We start from the raw sequence: 16,727 nt of genomic DNA, 5'->3' as shown, positions 1-16,727 counted from the left end.
ATTGGATAATTATTAGAGTTTTAAATTAGCGCGCGTATTTGCTATTAGAGACATCTGTGAATGCAGGTGGGGACGTAACATACGTTTGGTATCGTGTACGGGAGAAATACATGTCACCGACTGTATGTGTAAATTGATTCGTTATCTATTCTAAAAACGATATCGGACATAAGTGTCTGTGTGCAAAACAGTATCTTGTTATGCTTCCATCTAGTGGATGTTATTTTTAGTATACCAGCATTTTTAGTATACCAGCATTTTTAAGAGTGATTATGTGTACCGATAGAAACAATCATTTCTAAATCCTACTTAAATAGGTTTCTTCAATTATAGAACTTACTATTCTAATAGAAAATTTTATCCTTTTTTCTGAACTCAATTCTTATAATTAGTTACTATTCTTACAACTTCAATATTTCATGAAATATAATTATGTATAATGTAAATTTTAACTTATCAAAAAACAAAATACTCTTAATAGGTGAATCTATACAAAATGTAGCTGGTTGTTTGTTTTGCTTTGGACAGTGATTTTAAAAAAAGATGAAATATGATTCAATTCAAATTTTTCGGAATTATAATTTAAAGACGTTGAACAGATATGATATTCATGAACAGATATGTTATTATGGATAAACTTCTAGAACCTTTATGATCTAAATGAAAATTAATTTTGCTTGAAACTGAAAACGTCTGGACATAACTGATCAAACCTTGTTTATATTTTCTTAGTCAATTTAGAATTATATAAACAATTATAGCTATATTAGCATGAATATTGTTCTATCATTTAGATAAAATCTTTAATGAGTTCTGAAAATTTTAATGAAATACTTCATTTACGTTCTGTATGTTTTGCTAGGATTTTTATATCTCTCATATAAACTGATGTCTATTAGATGCCTAAAAAGTATATTTCATAAAAATGACATCTTATATATCGATGAGAATTATTGCCATAAGTTTGCGGTATTAGGTATTGAAATACTTATACTTATTCAGCATTTTCTCTAAGCTTTCTTTTTTAATAAACATTTTTTTATGCTGCAGGTTAAATGGAATAAAAATTAAGCTGACGAGCTCGTCTTGAAACTCTTAGTATGAAAGACAACTTGATATAGAAATAAAATCCAAACGGATTCAAATTAATAATGAATAAATCTCAGAAACTTATTATAGGACTTCTAATATTATTATTAGTTAATGTTATTTGGATGTCTAGCTCCAAACTCACTCAGGTACTTACACCTTTTTTTATCTATTACCTTCATTTATTTTTCAATTTTTATTTTTGTTGTGAGTTGAAATAGCATGCTTTAGAATTATTCTGACGATGAAAATATAGTTGTTTTTGAAGAATGACTTCTCTCCACAAATTAAAAAAAAAAAAAAAAACAGCCATTCTTTACTCAAAATCTCTTTAAATAATAATCTTTAAATAAACACATTGTCGTTAATTTTTCAATGAAGCTACAATAAATCTATATAGAAAGAAAAAATTGTTCTTCCTTATTTTAAAAGCTAATGGTTTAAACTTACGGCTTGACAGCACTCAATGTTTTTAAGATTTCCAAATATTTTATTTTCCTAATTATATGTTAGATAAATTTGGCGATCCAATAAAATTAAATTTTTGGAAAATTAAAAAAAAAACAGTCTGACTACTGACGAAGCTTCAAAGCAGTTCATTTTAAACATTTCCAACAAGGAATTAAAAAAATAAAATACCTGAAAACACATAGAATACTGCCTATCCTTAATAGCGTTTGTTAGTTTTTAACTGGCTCAATTTTATTTAACAAATAGAACATTCAATTCATGACTTTAATGTAAATGGAAAGAAGCAGCTTTTGGAAACTAAATTTTAAATTTTGAGGAGTTTTTGATTTCAGTCCAATTTTCGAGGGTCAGATTTTTAATTAGATTTTATGTTGGAAAGCCCGTGAAGCATTTTTAATTACTTTTAAACGGATGTCTGGCTGCGTATTTATGAAAAAATTGTCAGGAAATCTAAGTGTAGTGATACTCTTTTGGATGCCGCAAACTTCGTTTAAATGGGCGTTTAGTTCATCGAAAATTATGAGAGGTTTACATCAATACACACGGATACATCAGTCTTTAAAATAGTCATAATGATTTTTTAAAACTCCAAAACGTCGTGGTCGAATAAAAGCTCTATTTTTGAAAATCAGGCTGGAAACGATAATTTTGTAATCAAAAAAAATTTTTAATTTTCTTGGCAGGAAACAAAAAAATTTTTTTTTTAAATATACCAAAAGGTTTTTTTAAGACTAAACGATCTTGATATCAAGAAAAAGGAAATTTTTCTACTTCTTAATTAAATCAGTCAAATGTAGATACCATAATTATAAACATACTTTTGTTCTTCTGGAAATAATAAAGATTGCTTCTTCGGATCTTAAGCCATAAAAATAAATTCAATTAACCATGTGCTCTGTTTATTCAATTTGAAATAGTAAATAATTAATAAAATATAGTACTCCTCTTATATATTTTATGTCTACCCTTCTGCTATTTTTATGTTTTACATTTTTATTGATGACAAGTATTTATTTCACTTTTTTATTTCTCCATTTTATTACAGTACATTTATTCAGAAACAGCATTTAAAAAGCCATTCTTTAGTACATACATAAATCTATCAATGTTAACACTTTATCTACTGGGATTATGTTTTTGGCCTCCATGGAGAGATCAGTGCAACAGATCTTCAACTTATACATTTGTAGATCCCAATGCAGAAGACGAAAATTTTTATTCCGAGGTCAATAATACCAGTTTAAGTGATCCAACGTTTGTTCCAATAAAAAAATCAGCACATTATGATCGTTCGTCTGGAACAGAAAGTGATGATTCTTCTATTCGAGCTGTACGATTTAGTAAATTAGCCGAAGTCCGGCATATGTCTGAAGGTGATGCTATTGAAGCGTTATTAGCAAGGCTCAGTTATCCAGCCAGCATTCGTGCTGGGGAACATGCACGTCGTCAAGCTCACAAATTTTCTATTCCAAAAGTCGCTAAAATTGCTTTGATATTTTGCCTTATTTTATTTATGGCCAACTACACTTACCAAATTTTATTAGCCCAAATGGAAACTGGAAATATGACTGTGGTGTCAGCGGCATCCAGTTTATTCACACTATTTCTAGCTTCATTTTTTCCAAGTAGCAGCAATGACAAATTTTCCATATCAAAATTATTGGCCGTATTAATTAACATTTTCGGAATGGTAAGTAAACAGAAAAATTTTTTTTTATCGAAAATACGATGTTTTTTTGAATGTGAGATGAAAATTTGTTTAAATACATTCGAGTTTCTTCATCATTATCCTCACATTTCATTATTTAATTAATTTTTGTTATTTAAAAAACACCACTCGGCCGCACCCGAGATGGAAGGAATATTTAAGAATAGATTTAAGGTAAAATTTTTGAAAAGTTAGAGTACTATAGGTCAAATCAAACGGCATGCCATCAGTTTTAAAGTGGTGTTTCCAAAAATAAGATGATATCTTTTCTAAGTCTAAAGTTAATAAGAAAAAACATAGTCACGGAAATGACGATTTTTGACAATCATTGCGTAAATTTTTTTTTTAATTATTCATTTAAATTATGTACATTTAAGTATAGATTATTTATAATATAGAAATCTGTTTTTAAATTTTTACTAAGTTTTGAAAAAAATTGAAATTTTTGAATTTCAAAATGAAAAGAATAATAGCATGTACCTGAAGTTCCGATCGTTTTTTTATGAACGAAAATAAAAAAAAAATTTTTTTTCTTTTGAAACTGAAAATGGTTTTTCGGCTCCAAATAAAAACAAATAGCCCTAAAAATGATATATTGACACCTCTAAAAACCGAAACTACCCTTACAGCCACCCCGAAGACTTGAAAGTTTTTTTCAAAAATTCTAAAAAAATCCTTGCGAGGGTCCTTGGAGGCTGCCGATTTTTTAGAGTACTCCTAGTATCCCCCCACAAGATATAAAAAATCATCAGGAGGCTAACACCCCCGGAACTACGCCTCCAGCCACCCCAAAGACTTAGAGGTTTTTTTTAAAAATTATGAAAAAATCCTTTCAAGGGTCCTTGGAGGCTGCCGATTTTTTAGAGTACTCCTAGTACCCTCCCACAAGATATAAAAAATCATCAGGCTGCTAACACCCCCGGAACTACCCCTCCAGCCACCCCAAAGACTTAGAGGTTTTTTTTACAAATTCTGAAAAAATCCTTGCGAGGGTCCTTGGAAGCTGCAGATTTTTAAGAGTACTCCTAGTACCCACCCACAAGATATAAAAAATCATCAGGACGCTAACGCCCCCGAAACTACCCCTCCAGCCACCCCAAAGACTTAGAGGTTTTTTTTAAAAATTATGAAAAAATCCTTTCAAGGGTCCTTGGAGGCTGCCGATTTTTTAGAGTACTTCTAGTATCCCCCCACAAGATATAAAAAATCATCAGGACGCTAACACCCCCGGAACTACCCCTCCAGCCACCCCAAAGACAGAAGTTTTTTTCAAAAATGTTTTTTTTTTTTTTATTGAAGATTTAGTCATTATGTGATGGTGTTAGCTGAGCCAAAGAATTAAGAAACTTGCAAGTTACAAGACCATTACGCTCCATGTTTACGCAATGTTAATTAATTTTTTTCACATTGGTTGTTTCTTAATTCTTTGGTCGTTGCCCAGGACACGCCACGAGGAGGCCACCATATATTTAATAATGTTCGGGGGGTGTTAGCGTCCTGATGATTTTTTATATCTTGTGGGGGGATACCAGGACAGCCTCTAAAAGAGTAGCTTTTCATGGACGCTTGAAAAAGCCTCTAAGTCTTTTCAGGGGTAGCTGTTAGCCTGATGACTTTTATATCTTGTGGGTGGGTACTAGGAGTACTCTTAAAAATCTGCATCTTCCAAGGACCCTCGCAAAGATTTTTTCTTTATTTTTTTTTAATTTATGAGTCTTTGGGGTGGCTGGAGGGGTAGTTCCGGGGGTGTTAGCCTCCTGATGATTTTTTATATCTTGTGGGGAGATACTAGGAGTACTCTAAAAAATCGGCAGCATCCAAGGACCCTTGAAAGGATTTTTTCAGAATTTGTAAAAAAAACCTCTAAGTCTTTGGGGTGGCTGGAGGGGTAGTTCCGGGGGTGTTAGCAGCCTGATGATTTTTTATATCTTGTGGGAGGGTACTAGGAGTACTCTAAAAAATCGGCAGCCTCCAAGGACCCTTGAAAGGATTTTTTCAGAATTGTTAAAAAAAACCTCTAAGTCTTTGGGGTGGCTGGAGGGGTAGTTCCGGGGGTGTTAGCGTCCTGATGATTTTTTATATCTTCTGGAAGGGGGTACTAGGAGTACTCTAAAAAATCGGCATCTTCCAAGGACCCTCGCAAGGATTTTTTCTTTATTTTTTTTTAATTTATGAGTCTTTGGGGTGGCTGGAGGGGTAGTTCCGGGGGTGTTAGCCTCCTGATGATTTTTTATATCTTGTGGGGAGATACTAGGAGTACTCTAAAAAATCGGCAGCATCCAAGGACCCTTGAAAGGATTTTTTCATAATTTTTAAAAAAAACCTCTAAGCCTTTGGGGTGGCTGGAGGGGTAGTTCCGGGGGTGTTAGCGTCCTGATGATTTTTTATATCTTTTGGGGGGGTACTAAGAGTACTCTAAAAAATCGGCAGCTTCCAAGGACCCTCGCAAGGATTTTTTCTTTATTTTTTTTTAATTTATGAGTCTTTGGGGTGGCTGGAGGGGTAGTTCCGGGGGTGTTAGCCTCCTGATGATTTTTTATACCTTGTGGGGGGATACTAGGAGTACTCTAAAAAATCGGCAGCCTCCAAGGACCCTTGAAAGGATTTTTTCATAATTTTTAAAAAATACCTCTAAGTCTTTGGGGTGGCTGGAGGGGTAGTTCCGGGGGTGTTAGCGTCCTGATGATTTTTTATATTTTGTGAGTGGGTACTAGGAGTACTCTAAAAAATCGGCAGCTTCCAAGGACCCTCGCAAGGATTTTTTCAGAATTTGTAAAAAAAACCTCTAAGTCTTTGGGGTGGCTGGAGGGGTAGTTCCGGGGGTGTTAACCTCCAGATGATTTTTTATATCTTGTGGGGGGATACTAGGAGTACTCTCAAAAATCGGCAGCCTCCAAGGACCCTTGAAAGGATTTTTTCAGAATTTTAAAAAAAAACCTCTAAGTCTTTGGGGTGGCTGGAGGGGTAGTTCCGGGGGTGTTAGCCTCCTTATGATTTTTCATATCTTGTGGGGGGATACTAGGAGTACTCTAAAAAATTGGCAGCCTCCAAGGACCCTCGCAAGGATTTTTTTAGAATTTTTGAAAAAAACTCTCAAGTCTTCGGGGTGGCTGTAAGGATAGTTTCGGTTTTTAGAGGAGTCAATATATCATTTTTAGGGCTATTTGTTTTTATTTGGAGCCGAAAAACCATTTTCAGTTTCAAAAGAAAAAAAATTTTTTTTTTATTTTCGTTCATAAAAAAACGATCGGAACTTCAGGTACATATAATAGCAATATAAAAATTTTTAAATCGTAAATGAAGAATTCATAAATCCATCACATATATTTTTTTTTTTTTAAATTACATCATCAACAACTAGATTTTTTGATTTTGATAATTAAAAATACGTAAAACCTCATTTTATGAGGTAAATATGTTTAATATTACATCTTTATTAGAGTGATTACGCTTCAAATAAACTTATTTCATTAATCGGCTGATTTTACGAATTTCCGAGTTTAGAAACGGCTTATTTCATGAATTTTCAAGTTTAGAAACGGTTAATTTCACGAATGCCCAGGTTTATATCGTCCAATTTCAATGAATTTCAATTTTAGTATCGGCTGAATTCACTGGTTTAAGTTTAAAAATGGCAATATTTACGACTCTAAAGGCCGGTTTTTCAATCCGAGATAAAATTTTATCCAGGATAAAATTATTATTGCCAGTATATCTATATACATGAAATATATAAATATATATTAGCATCCCTGATAAAAAAAAAGTATTGAGACAAAGAAAAAAATATTGAAAAGTATTGGTCTTCTAGTCAATCCAATACTTTTTTCTTTGTCACAATACTTTTTTTTATTCAAGGATCGGAAAAAATTTTATCTCGGTTTGAAAAAATGGCCCTAAAAATTTTCAAGAGAATAATTTACAATGACCTCATTTTTCGTATGACGTTATTTTAGATGTTCATACTTTTCAATTATTTATTTTTTAATTCAGAATATTTTTAATGATTATTTATTTTTAAACTGATGACATTTTAGTGATGATTTTTAAACTTCCCGCCAAGAAAATTGAAAATTTTCAAAAGTTAGGAAGTTATTGGTTTTACCCTGTTTTTCGAAAATCGAGTTTTCAACGGATGTTGACATTTTGAGGTCCTAGGAAGCTTCCCCGAATGTTTCCGCGATGATATCCGTATGTGTGTATGTATATGTACAATCGCGTGCATTAATTCGGGTAGGTTTTTATGTTTACAATTTTCTCGCCTCTTCTAAATTTGTCCGTTTCTAAACTCTAATCTTTGAAATCTGTAAATTAGCCGTTTGTAAAATTAGCGAAACGTAAAAAATGATATTACTAAAATGAGAAAAATATAAATAATTTCAAAAATAATTTATGTCTACACGGAAAAAAATTTCTGGGAAAATTTACTATACAACTATTGTAAAGCTGGACTATACTTTTATTACTATTAATTTTCAAATATTTTAGAAGAAAATTTACTATTTATTCATGAAATTTCACAATTTACGATTAGAAAAAATACGATATTACTATTGTAAAAAGTAAGAATTAAAATTCCCATTGCTGCCTCTGTATCTTTCCAATAGAACTATAACATATTTTACAATAGTTGAATTGGAATGTTTCTCAATTAGTGTGAGCGATGGCCGTGCACAGCGCTAGACTCCGAGTTTATGTAAATGTTAAAGGGCATTGGTACTAGTTTACCTCGGATAGCGTAGAGGGAGAGTCTCTGGCTGCCAACAAAGAGTTCTGGGTTCGATTCCCGGATAGGACGGAAATTTCAATTTCTTTTTTCAGTTACTGTATGGGTACCAATTAGTCCAACCTCCTATCTCTCTCCCTTCCTCAAATTTCTTTTAAAAAAACCGACCGTCAATTTTTACAATAGTTGAATTGTAAAGTTTACAAACACATTTTGACTAATTTGCTCTATATTATTCGACTTTTCAAAATTCTTGCTAGCCTTGTTTGTTGGAAAAAATTTACAATAGTAGATCGTAAAAATTACTAAATGAGAAGTATAGTCCACCGTTACTATTTAATTTAATAAAAATTACAATAGTGAAATAGTAAAAATTCCTTCAAGTTTCTTTCCGTGTATAATAAGATATGACAAAAGAAAAGCGTCCATGTAAAAAAAATTAGGAAAACGGTTGACCCTGAAGGCCATCCCTGCAACTTCCCGCTACTTCCGTAATTAAGCGCTCAAAATTGCTCTTATTACGTTTTTTAGCTCTTCGAACTCAAAAATATATTTTTCGTGTAGTTTTAAGCTCTCCGAGCTCGAAAGTCTGATAGAAGTTTAATAAAACACTATTTTTTGAATTTTCAAAACGTAATAACGTTTGAATGAATGAACCGATTTTCACGCGGTTGGCGGCATTCGACGCAGTTTTTCAAATTCTATGATATACTTTTGAACACAAATTGATTAGACTGGAAATTTCGGTGTAATTCGAAAAAAACACTTTTTTTTTATTTCTTTCGTCAACGATAACTCACGAACGAATCAACTGATTTTGACCGGCTTGGTGGCGATTGACGTGGTTTTTTTTTATGTTAAGAGCTGATTAGTTTTAGGAATTGATCGATCAAGCCGTTTAAAAGTTATTAAAAAGAAAATCACATTTGAAAAATTTTTTTTCGCAGTTTTTTTAAGATTTCTCAAAATCTATCGGTCCAAATCGGTCAAACTTGTATTCAAAATCTAAGTTTAGTCGAATCCTTTCGAATGGCACTAACCGCGATCAAATCGGTCAAGCCGTTCAAAAGTTATGAGAGGTTTACATACACATACACACACACACACACACACACACACACACACACACACACACACACACACACACAGTTCTAGGCCCGCTCCTGTCGAACATTATGTATGACGGTCTATTAAGACTAACTCTGCCAAGAAACGTCAAACTCGTAGCATATGCAGATGACGTAGCCGTAGTGATCGTTGCCAAACACCTTGACGAGATAAATCATATGTTCGATCTCACTTTTGAGCACGTTAACCGGTGGATGGACGCAGTGAACCTGCAACTGGCGCAACACAAGACTGAGGCAGTACTTATTACCAGCAGAAAAGTGGTAGAGACCATTAAGCTGAAAGTCGGCGAACAAGAAATCACATCACAACCTTATATCCGATATTTGGGTGTGATGCTTGATGCCCGACTCAACTTCAAGCAGCAAGTGGAACATATCAGTGCCATAGCGTCAGTAGTGAGGGCTAGTCTCGCACGACTGATGCCGAACGTCGGAGGCCCAAAACAGAGCAGGAGGCTATTATTGTCATCAGTAGTCACATCGGTGCTCACTTACGAAATATCCATTTGGGCCGACGCATTATAGACGCAAGAATCATGGAGAAAGGCTGGACCAGTATATCGACTGAGTGCCTTACGAGTAGCTAGCGCCTTCCGCACAATATCAGAGGAAGCAGTGTGTGTTATTTCCGGTACTCTGCCTCTCAGAATCCTAGCTGAGGAAAGACGGAACCTATATCAACGAAAAAGGTCAACCACACTGAGCCCTGAAGAACTTAGAAAGGAAGAACGGCAACACAGCATCGCAAGATGGCAACAAGACTGGAATGCTTCAGAGAAAGGTCGGTGGACGTACCGTCTCATACCTCCGATTGATGTGTGGTTCAGCCGGAGTCACGGTGAGATCAGATTATTTAACGCAGATGTTATCAGGACACGGATGTTACCGGAAGTATCTTCACCGCTTTAAGCACGATGATACCCCAGAGTGCCCGTCCTGCCCAGGGGTCAATGAAGATGCGGAGCATGTTTTCTTTGTGTGTCCACGTTTCAACCAACAGCGCGATGAGTTGGGGAAGATTCTGAAAAAGAGAACCCAACCAGAGTCAATCGTAGAAGCAATGTTGTCGTCAGAAGCTGCCTGGAACGCCACAAGCACTTTTGCTACAAAAGTGCTTACCGAGTTGCGATCCACTGAGAGGAAAAGAGCGAAAGACAGAATCTAGAAGGAAGAAATAACATCTTAGCCACCAGAAGGAAGAGCGGCAGCTAATTCCTCCCTCCGCGAAGAAATGCCTTACGGCGGTACTATGGGGGATCAGAAGATAGAAGAGAAAGGGGTTTAGGGTTTAGTGGGTAGGGGCGTCAGCGTCGAGTTTTAGTATGACGCTGCGTCGAGTCGCCACATATCCAGGCCAAACAGCTGTGCCTAGAATCCGTAAAAAGGATTCCCCCCCCCCCTAAAAAAAACACACACACACACACACACACACACACAGACAGAAAGACACCATCGCGAGAATGACTATTCAGTCAGGGAAGCTTCCTAGGACCTTAAAACGTCGAGATCTGATGAAAACTCGATTTTCGAAAAACGGGGTAAAAACAATAACTTCCCGATTTTTGAAAATTTTCAATTTTCTTAGCGGGAAGTTAAAAAGAAAATTCCTAAATAAGGTCGTTTGTAAAATGAGTGAGTAAAAAACTTGGAATTATTAAGATATCGTTAGTTTTAAAACAGCTGAATTAAAAAAAAAAAACTATCAAAATTCTTTCAAATTAAAATGCAAACAATTGACAAAAAGAAATATTTAAAAAAATGAAATTAAAAAATTGGAGAATAATAAATTTAGCCTATTATTATTATTATTATTGAAGAGTTCAGTAATTCAAAGCCAACTTTCCCGATCCAAATTGACGGTATACTAAATTTTAATTTTTATTTATTATCTATTTTATCCATATTATTGTCGGTATGAGCAGTCATACCATCCTTGGGTGAATATATCTAACAATTAAAAATCTTTATTTTAATTTAAGATTAAGCAAAGATGTTATATTCTTTACTCAGTGAAACTTTTTTCGGCCACCGAAAAAATAACTCGGAAAATGCTCAGACCAGGAATCGAACCTGGATCTTTTGGTGTCGCGCTAACTTCTCTACCCTTAAGCTATCCGAGACACTGTCCGTAACTATCATTCGGTTACCTATTAAGACCCACTGAGTAATTCTTATATTATTATTATTATTATTATTATTATTATTATTATTATTATTATTATTATATTAAAAATCAAACGGGCGTTAAAAATTAAACTTTTCATCTACAGCTCCAACAGAATTAAAATTTGTCGAAATTATTACGCTTGTTATCTTAAAGCTAATTGAGAATGGATTTTACAAAATTCCATCCCCAGAGGGTGGTGCGCGGGCGTTGAAAATTAAAAAAAAGTTTTAGCTCTTAATCTATAGCTCTTACAGGATAGATATTTGGCATAATTTTTTTTCTTACATTCTTCGTGGGTTTAATTTCGTAAAATTAGTTCTTAATTGAACTCAAGAATAACGCGGAGTAAGATTCAAGATGACAAAAAAAAAAATAATTTCGCCAATTTTAAATCCTGTAGGAACTATAAAATAAAAGTTTCATATCTTTTTAATTTTCGACACTTCCGCATTGCCTTCTGTGGATGGAATTTCGTAAAATTCATTCTCAGCTAGGTTTAAGATGACAAAAAGTTATAATTCCGCCAAATTTTAATTTTATTGGAGCTGTAGATGAAAAGTTAAGTTTTTAACGCCCGTTTAATTTTTAATAATAACAATAAGAATAGGCTTAATTAAAAAATAAAATGGTTTATAAATGATAATTTTTATGATCGCAAGGTTTAGAAACGGCTAGTTTTTAGAATACTGAGGTTTACAATAGACTAATTTTATTAATTTCCAAGTTTAGAATTAGATAAATTCACGTGGCGAGATTTTCAATCGGCTAAATTTATTATTCTGAAAACCAAGTTACAACTTATAATATATGGTTTGACCTAAAGAGCGATTTGACAACTTATTAAGAATATATTTTTTGAGTTTCAGTATAAAATACATCATAATTTGAATGAAACTATTTTAAATAATAGCAAATTCTTACAAATTATTTTTTTTGTAATTCTAAGTTTTATATGTTTAAGGTTTCAATTAGCCGATTCAATATAACTATGGATATAAATAGAGATCCTAAGATTATAATTTTAAGTTTGCTAAGCGCATTTTTTCAAACAATTTACGTGGTTTTTTTAAAAAAAAAAGTTGATTACGAAGACCGAATGGACATACCTATGTTTTTTGGATTTGTAGGCCTTTTTAATCTTACTTTGTTATGGCCAATTTTTTTCATTCTTCATTACGGTCATTGGGAAGAATTTGAATGGCCAAATAGTCGCCAATGGACATTTATGGTTCTTAATGGATTTATGAGTACATTATTAAGTGAAGTTCTATGGTTATGGTACGTATAAGTTATATATATATATATATATATATATGGGTCGTTTTACCAAATAAAATCATTTCTACGGGGTGATCCCCGCTGATTTTTCTGTTTTCTTCCTGTGGTTCGGACAGTGTATAATCCTTGACACGAAATTGACAACATAACTATATCATAGAAGTCTCATTAATTTTAATTAATTAGCCATCAACGATTAATATTAATAAGTAAAATGATTTAATCATTGCACTTGGAAGTTATGGATAAAAGCTTTGATATAATGCATGATTCACTTACGTGGTTCATCGAATGGATTAAAACAATTCGCTTTAAGTCTTTTATGTTTACTCATCTTAACAAAGAATCAAAAAATACGAAAATTTTTTAAACAATAATTCAATAATTGAGCGATCATATAATTATTAAAGACAAACAACCGAAGAAAGATGTTTTGGTACACAAATAATCACCGAAAGTAAAAAAATAAAGTAAACATTAGCGCTATCTTTTGGCAACAAATTCATCAACTAAAAACTAAATATTAAATACATATATATATATATATATATATATATATATATATATATATATATATATAAATAATGGCTATCCAGTCTAATACACGAATTTTTTCTCTAATTATTCATAATATCGTTAGCTTGTATTCCTTCCAGGCATAAACAATTTTTAAATTCTTATCTAAATTTGTCATTAAAGGTAAATTTGACTGAAAAAATAATTCGGACGACCCAGACCAGAACTCGAACCTGGATTTTTTGGATTCGCGCCAAGGACTCTACCTGTTAAGCTATCCGAGACACTGTTCAGAATTACCTTTCAGTCACCTCTTAATGACAACCTCAACACATGAATTTTATTTTCTATTCCTTTCCACCTTCTGTCAATACTTCTTTAAAGCCAATTAAATACTTTTTACAATGTTTTTATTTTCTGAAGACTGGCTCTATAATACTTTGTATATAAATAATGGCTATCCAGTCTAATACACGAGTTTGTATTGTATTAAATACATAATTATTTTACTACTTCGAACAATCGAATTATCAATAGCAAGTATTTCGTTTTACTGGATTGTAAAAAAACAAAAAATATGTACATTGCAAAAATGACATATTTTGTGGGCTCTCAGTTTTCAGAAAAACATGTTAAATTTGATGTACCAGGCGCCGCACTGTGAAAAATATCGCATTTTTTAGTAGATTTCATAGAAATCTAACTATTGCATTAGTCCTCATGTCAGAATTTTCAAAAAACTTTTGTACATCCGTACTCAGCTCGTTGATTTAAGTCATAAAATCTATATGATTCAAAAGTTTATGCATGTATGTATGTATGTATGTAATTATATACAGTGAAAGCTGTTAAAAGTTACCGTAGTTCTGTCTCAATTTCTCATAAAACACCAATAAGAGTAAAAAAGACAACCTGGGTAACTTTTTTAAGAGCTTTTACTGTATGTATTTTAGGGTGATTCAAAAAAAATTATTAATTTTTTTTTTTTTTAATTCTTTTGACCCTCTCAAATGTTTCTATTTGATATAAAAAAAATCCTCACCAAACATGAGCCCTATAGCTCAACTCTAAGGGTTCGTTATTTTTATTTTAGTTTCCCATTTAATTAACATGAGAAAAATTCTTTTTTGTTTCAAATTGAATTTACATATAATTTACGCAATTTTTTACAAAAAAACATTTCATATTCTTAAAGTAGAGTCTTGAGCTTTACAAAACTCAAGGACAAAGTATGATTATCTCTACAAAAAGACTAGTTACTAGTTGTGTGTGTGTGTGTGTTGTTTTGGGGGAATCCTTTTTACGGATTCTAGGCATAGCTGTTTGGCCTGGATATGTGGCGACTCGACGCAGCGTCATACTAAAACTCGACACTAACGCCCCTACCCACTAAACCCTAAACCCTTTTTCCTTCTTTCCTCTAATCCCTCATGGAAACCGCCGTCAGGCATTACTTCGTGAAGGGAGGATCTAGCTACTGCTCTTCCTTCTGGTGGCTAAGGTGTTAACTACCTTCCTTCTATCTTCTGCTATTTGCTCTTTTTCTTTCGGTGGAACGCAAGTCTTTAAGGACTTCTGTTGCAAACGTGTTGGTAGCGTTCCAGACAGCTTCTAATGACAGCATTGCTGCTACTATTGTCTCTGGTTGGATTTTCCTCTTCAGGATATTCTCCAGCTCATCTCGCTGTGGGTAAAAACGTGGGCACTCAAAGAAAACGTGCTCTGCATCTTCATTGACTCCTGAGCAGGACGGGCACTCCGGGGAATCATCATGCTTGAAGCGGTGGAGATACGCCCGGAAACAGCCGTGTCCTAAAAACATCTGTGTAAGATAGTAGTTGACCTCACCGTGACTCCGGTTCAGCCAAACGTTGATCCTTGGTATGAGACGATGCGTCCACCTACCCTTCACTGTGGCATCCCACTGTAGTTGCCATCTACTTATGCTCCTCTGCCGCTCTTCTGTTCCAAGCTCCTCAGCGCTTAGTGTGGTCGACTTCTTTCGTTGGTAAAGGATCCGTCTTTCCTCAGCTAAGACTCTGAGAGGCAAAGTTCCGGAGATGACACACACTGCTTCCATAGATATTGTGCGGAAGGCACTTGCTACTCTTAAGGCACTCAGACGGTAGACTGGTCCAGCCTTTCTCCATGATTCTTGCTTTTCTAGTGCGTCCGCCCATATAGATATTCCGTAAGTGAGCACTGATGTGACTACAGATGATAGTAGTAGTCTTCTGCTCTGCTTTGGGCCTCCGACGTTTGGCATCAGTCGTGCTAAGCTAGCTACCACTGCTGATGCTTTTGCACTCACGTGTTCGACTTGCTGCTTAAAGTTGAGTCGGGCATCAAGCATCACTCCCAGATATCGGATATATGGTTGTGATGTGATTTCTTGTTCTCCGACTTTCAGTTTTATGGTCTCTATCACTTTTCTGCTGGTAATAAGCACAGCCTCAGTCTTCTGTTTAGCCAGTTGTAGATTCATTGAATCCATCCACCGGTTAACTTTCTCAAAGGTGATACCGAACATGTGGTTTATCTCATCTAGGTGTTTCGCAACGATTACGACAGCTACATCGTCTGCATATGCAACAAGCTTGACACTTCTTGGAAGAGTCAGTCTCAGCAGGCCATCATACATGACATTCCACAGAAGTGGACCCAGAACAGAACCCTGGGGTACACCTCCGGTAATATCATACTCTTTTGGACCATTGTTCGTTTCGTATCTCAGGATTCTGTCTGTGAAGTAGCTAGCCACTATCCTACGTAGGTATCCTGGTACGTTTTTCTCTTCCAAGGCTTGCATAATGCAGTCCCAGTTGGCGGAGTTGAAGGCATTTTTGATGTCCAGAGTGGCCACCAGGCAGTACTTCTTCGCTCTACCCTTCCATCTGATCCCTTCGATTGCCTCCTTGGCCGTTGCAACAACCAGATTGATTGCGTCCAGGGTTGATCGTCCTTTCCAAAAACCATACTGGTTGTCTGCCAGGAGTGGATTGACAACTGCTTCTATTCTTTGGTGGATTATACGCTCAAATATCTTACCTGCCGTGTCTAACATACAAAGTGGTCGATAAGATGACGGTTCTTCTGGTGGCTTTTTCCCTTTTGGAAGTAGTACTAGTCGTTGCTGCTTCCACTTCCGAGGGAAAATCCCTTCCTTGAGGTATGTGTCGTAGACGTCCAGGAACAATGATGGCACTGCTTTTATAGTTGTTTTTAAAGCAATATTGGGGACCCCGTCCAATCCCGGCGCTTTATTGTTCCCTACACGATTACAAGCCTCCATCAGTTCTCCCTCTATGACAGATGGAATGTCATCCATTTTATTCTGCGCTAATAGGTAGTTAAACTTGCTTTGTTCGGGGAACAACGCGTTTACGATCTTCTGTAGGAGTTGAGGACACGTGGGTGATGGCATTAGCTGGTTTTTAAGATGGGTCATGACCACCTTATACGGCCTACCCCACAGATCTCTGTCCACCTCGTTGATGAGCTCCTTCCAGCATTTTCTTTTGCTATCTTTGATGGCTTTGTTCAGGGATCGACGGGCTTTTTTGTACTCTGCGACCAGCTCCACAGAGTTAGGTCGTCGGTAGCCACGCTGAGATATTCTTCTCTTCTGATGACACTCTTTAC

General features: G+C 34.9%; 1 protein-coding gene across 2 annotated transcripts in view; it reads left to right on the top strand.

Annotated features, from left to right (window-relative positions):
* The first annotated feature begins 215 nt into the window (after positions 1-215).
* The window catches only part of LOC123260157 (solute carrier family 35 member F5), a 38,578-nt gene continuing 22,066 nt past the window's right edge, over positions 216-16,727 (top strand). The window contains exons 1-5 of one of the 2 annotated variants that reach the window (XR_006508403.1): positions 216-317; positions 863-976; positions 1,051-1,238; positions 2,606-3,250; positions 12,253-12,569. Coding sequence is in view for 1 of the 2 variants with exons in the window: in XM_044721145.1 (XP_044577080.1) it covers positions 1,152-1,238; positions 2,606-3,250; positions 12,253-12,569 (1,049 nt within the window). In the remaining variant the exon portion in view is untranslated. Of the gene's footprint in view, positions 318-383; positions 977-1,050; positions 1,239-2,605; positions 3,251-12,252; positions 12,570-16,727 lie in introns of those variants that run through there. The other variant, XM_044721145.1, reaches the window with a different exon arrangement.

Source organism: Cotesia glomerata, linkage group LG2 (assembly GCF_020080835.1).
Source record: "Cotesia glomerata isolate CgM1 linkage group LG2, MPM_Cglom_v2.3, whole genome shotgun sequence".
Taxonomy (NCBI): Eukaryota; Metazoa; Arthropoda; class Insecta; order Hymenoptera; family Braconidae; genus Cotesia; species Cotesia glomerata.
The sequence above is the reverse complement of the archived record's forward strand: the minus strand, read 5'-3'. Positions and strand labels throughout refer to the sequence as shown.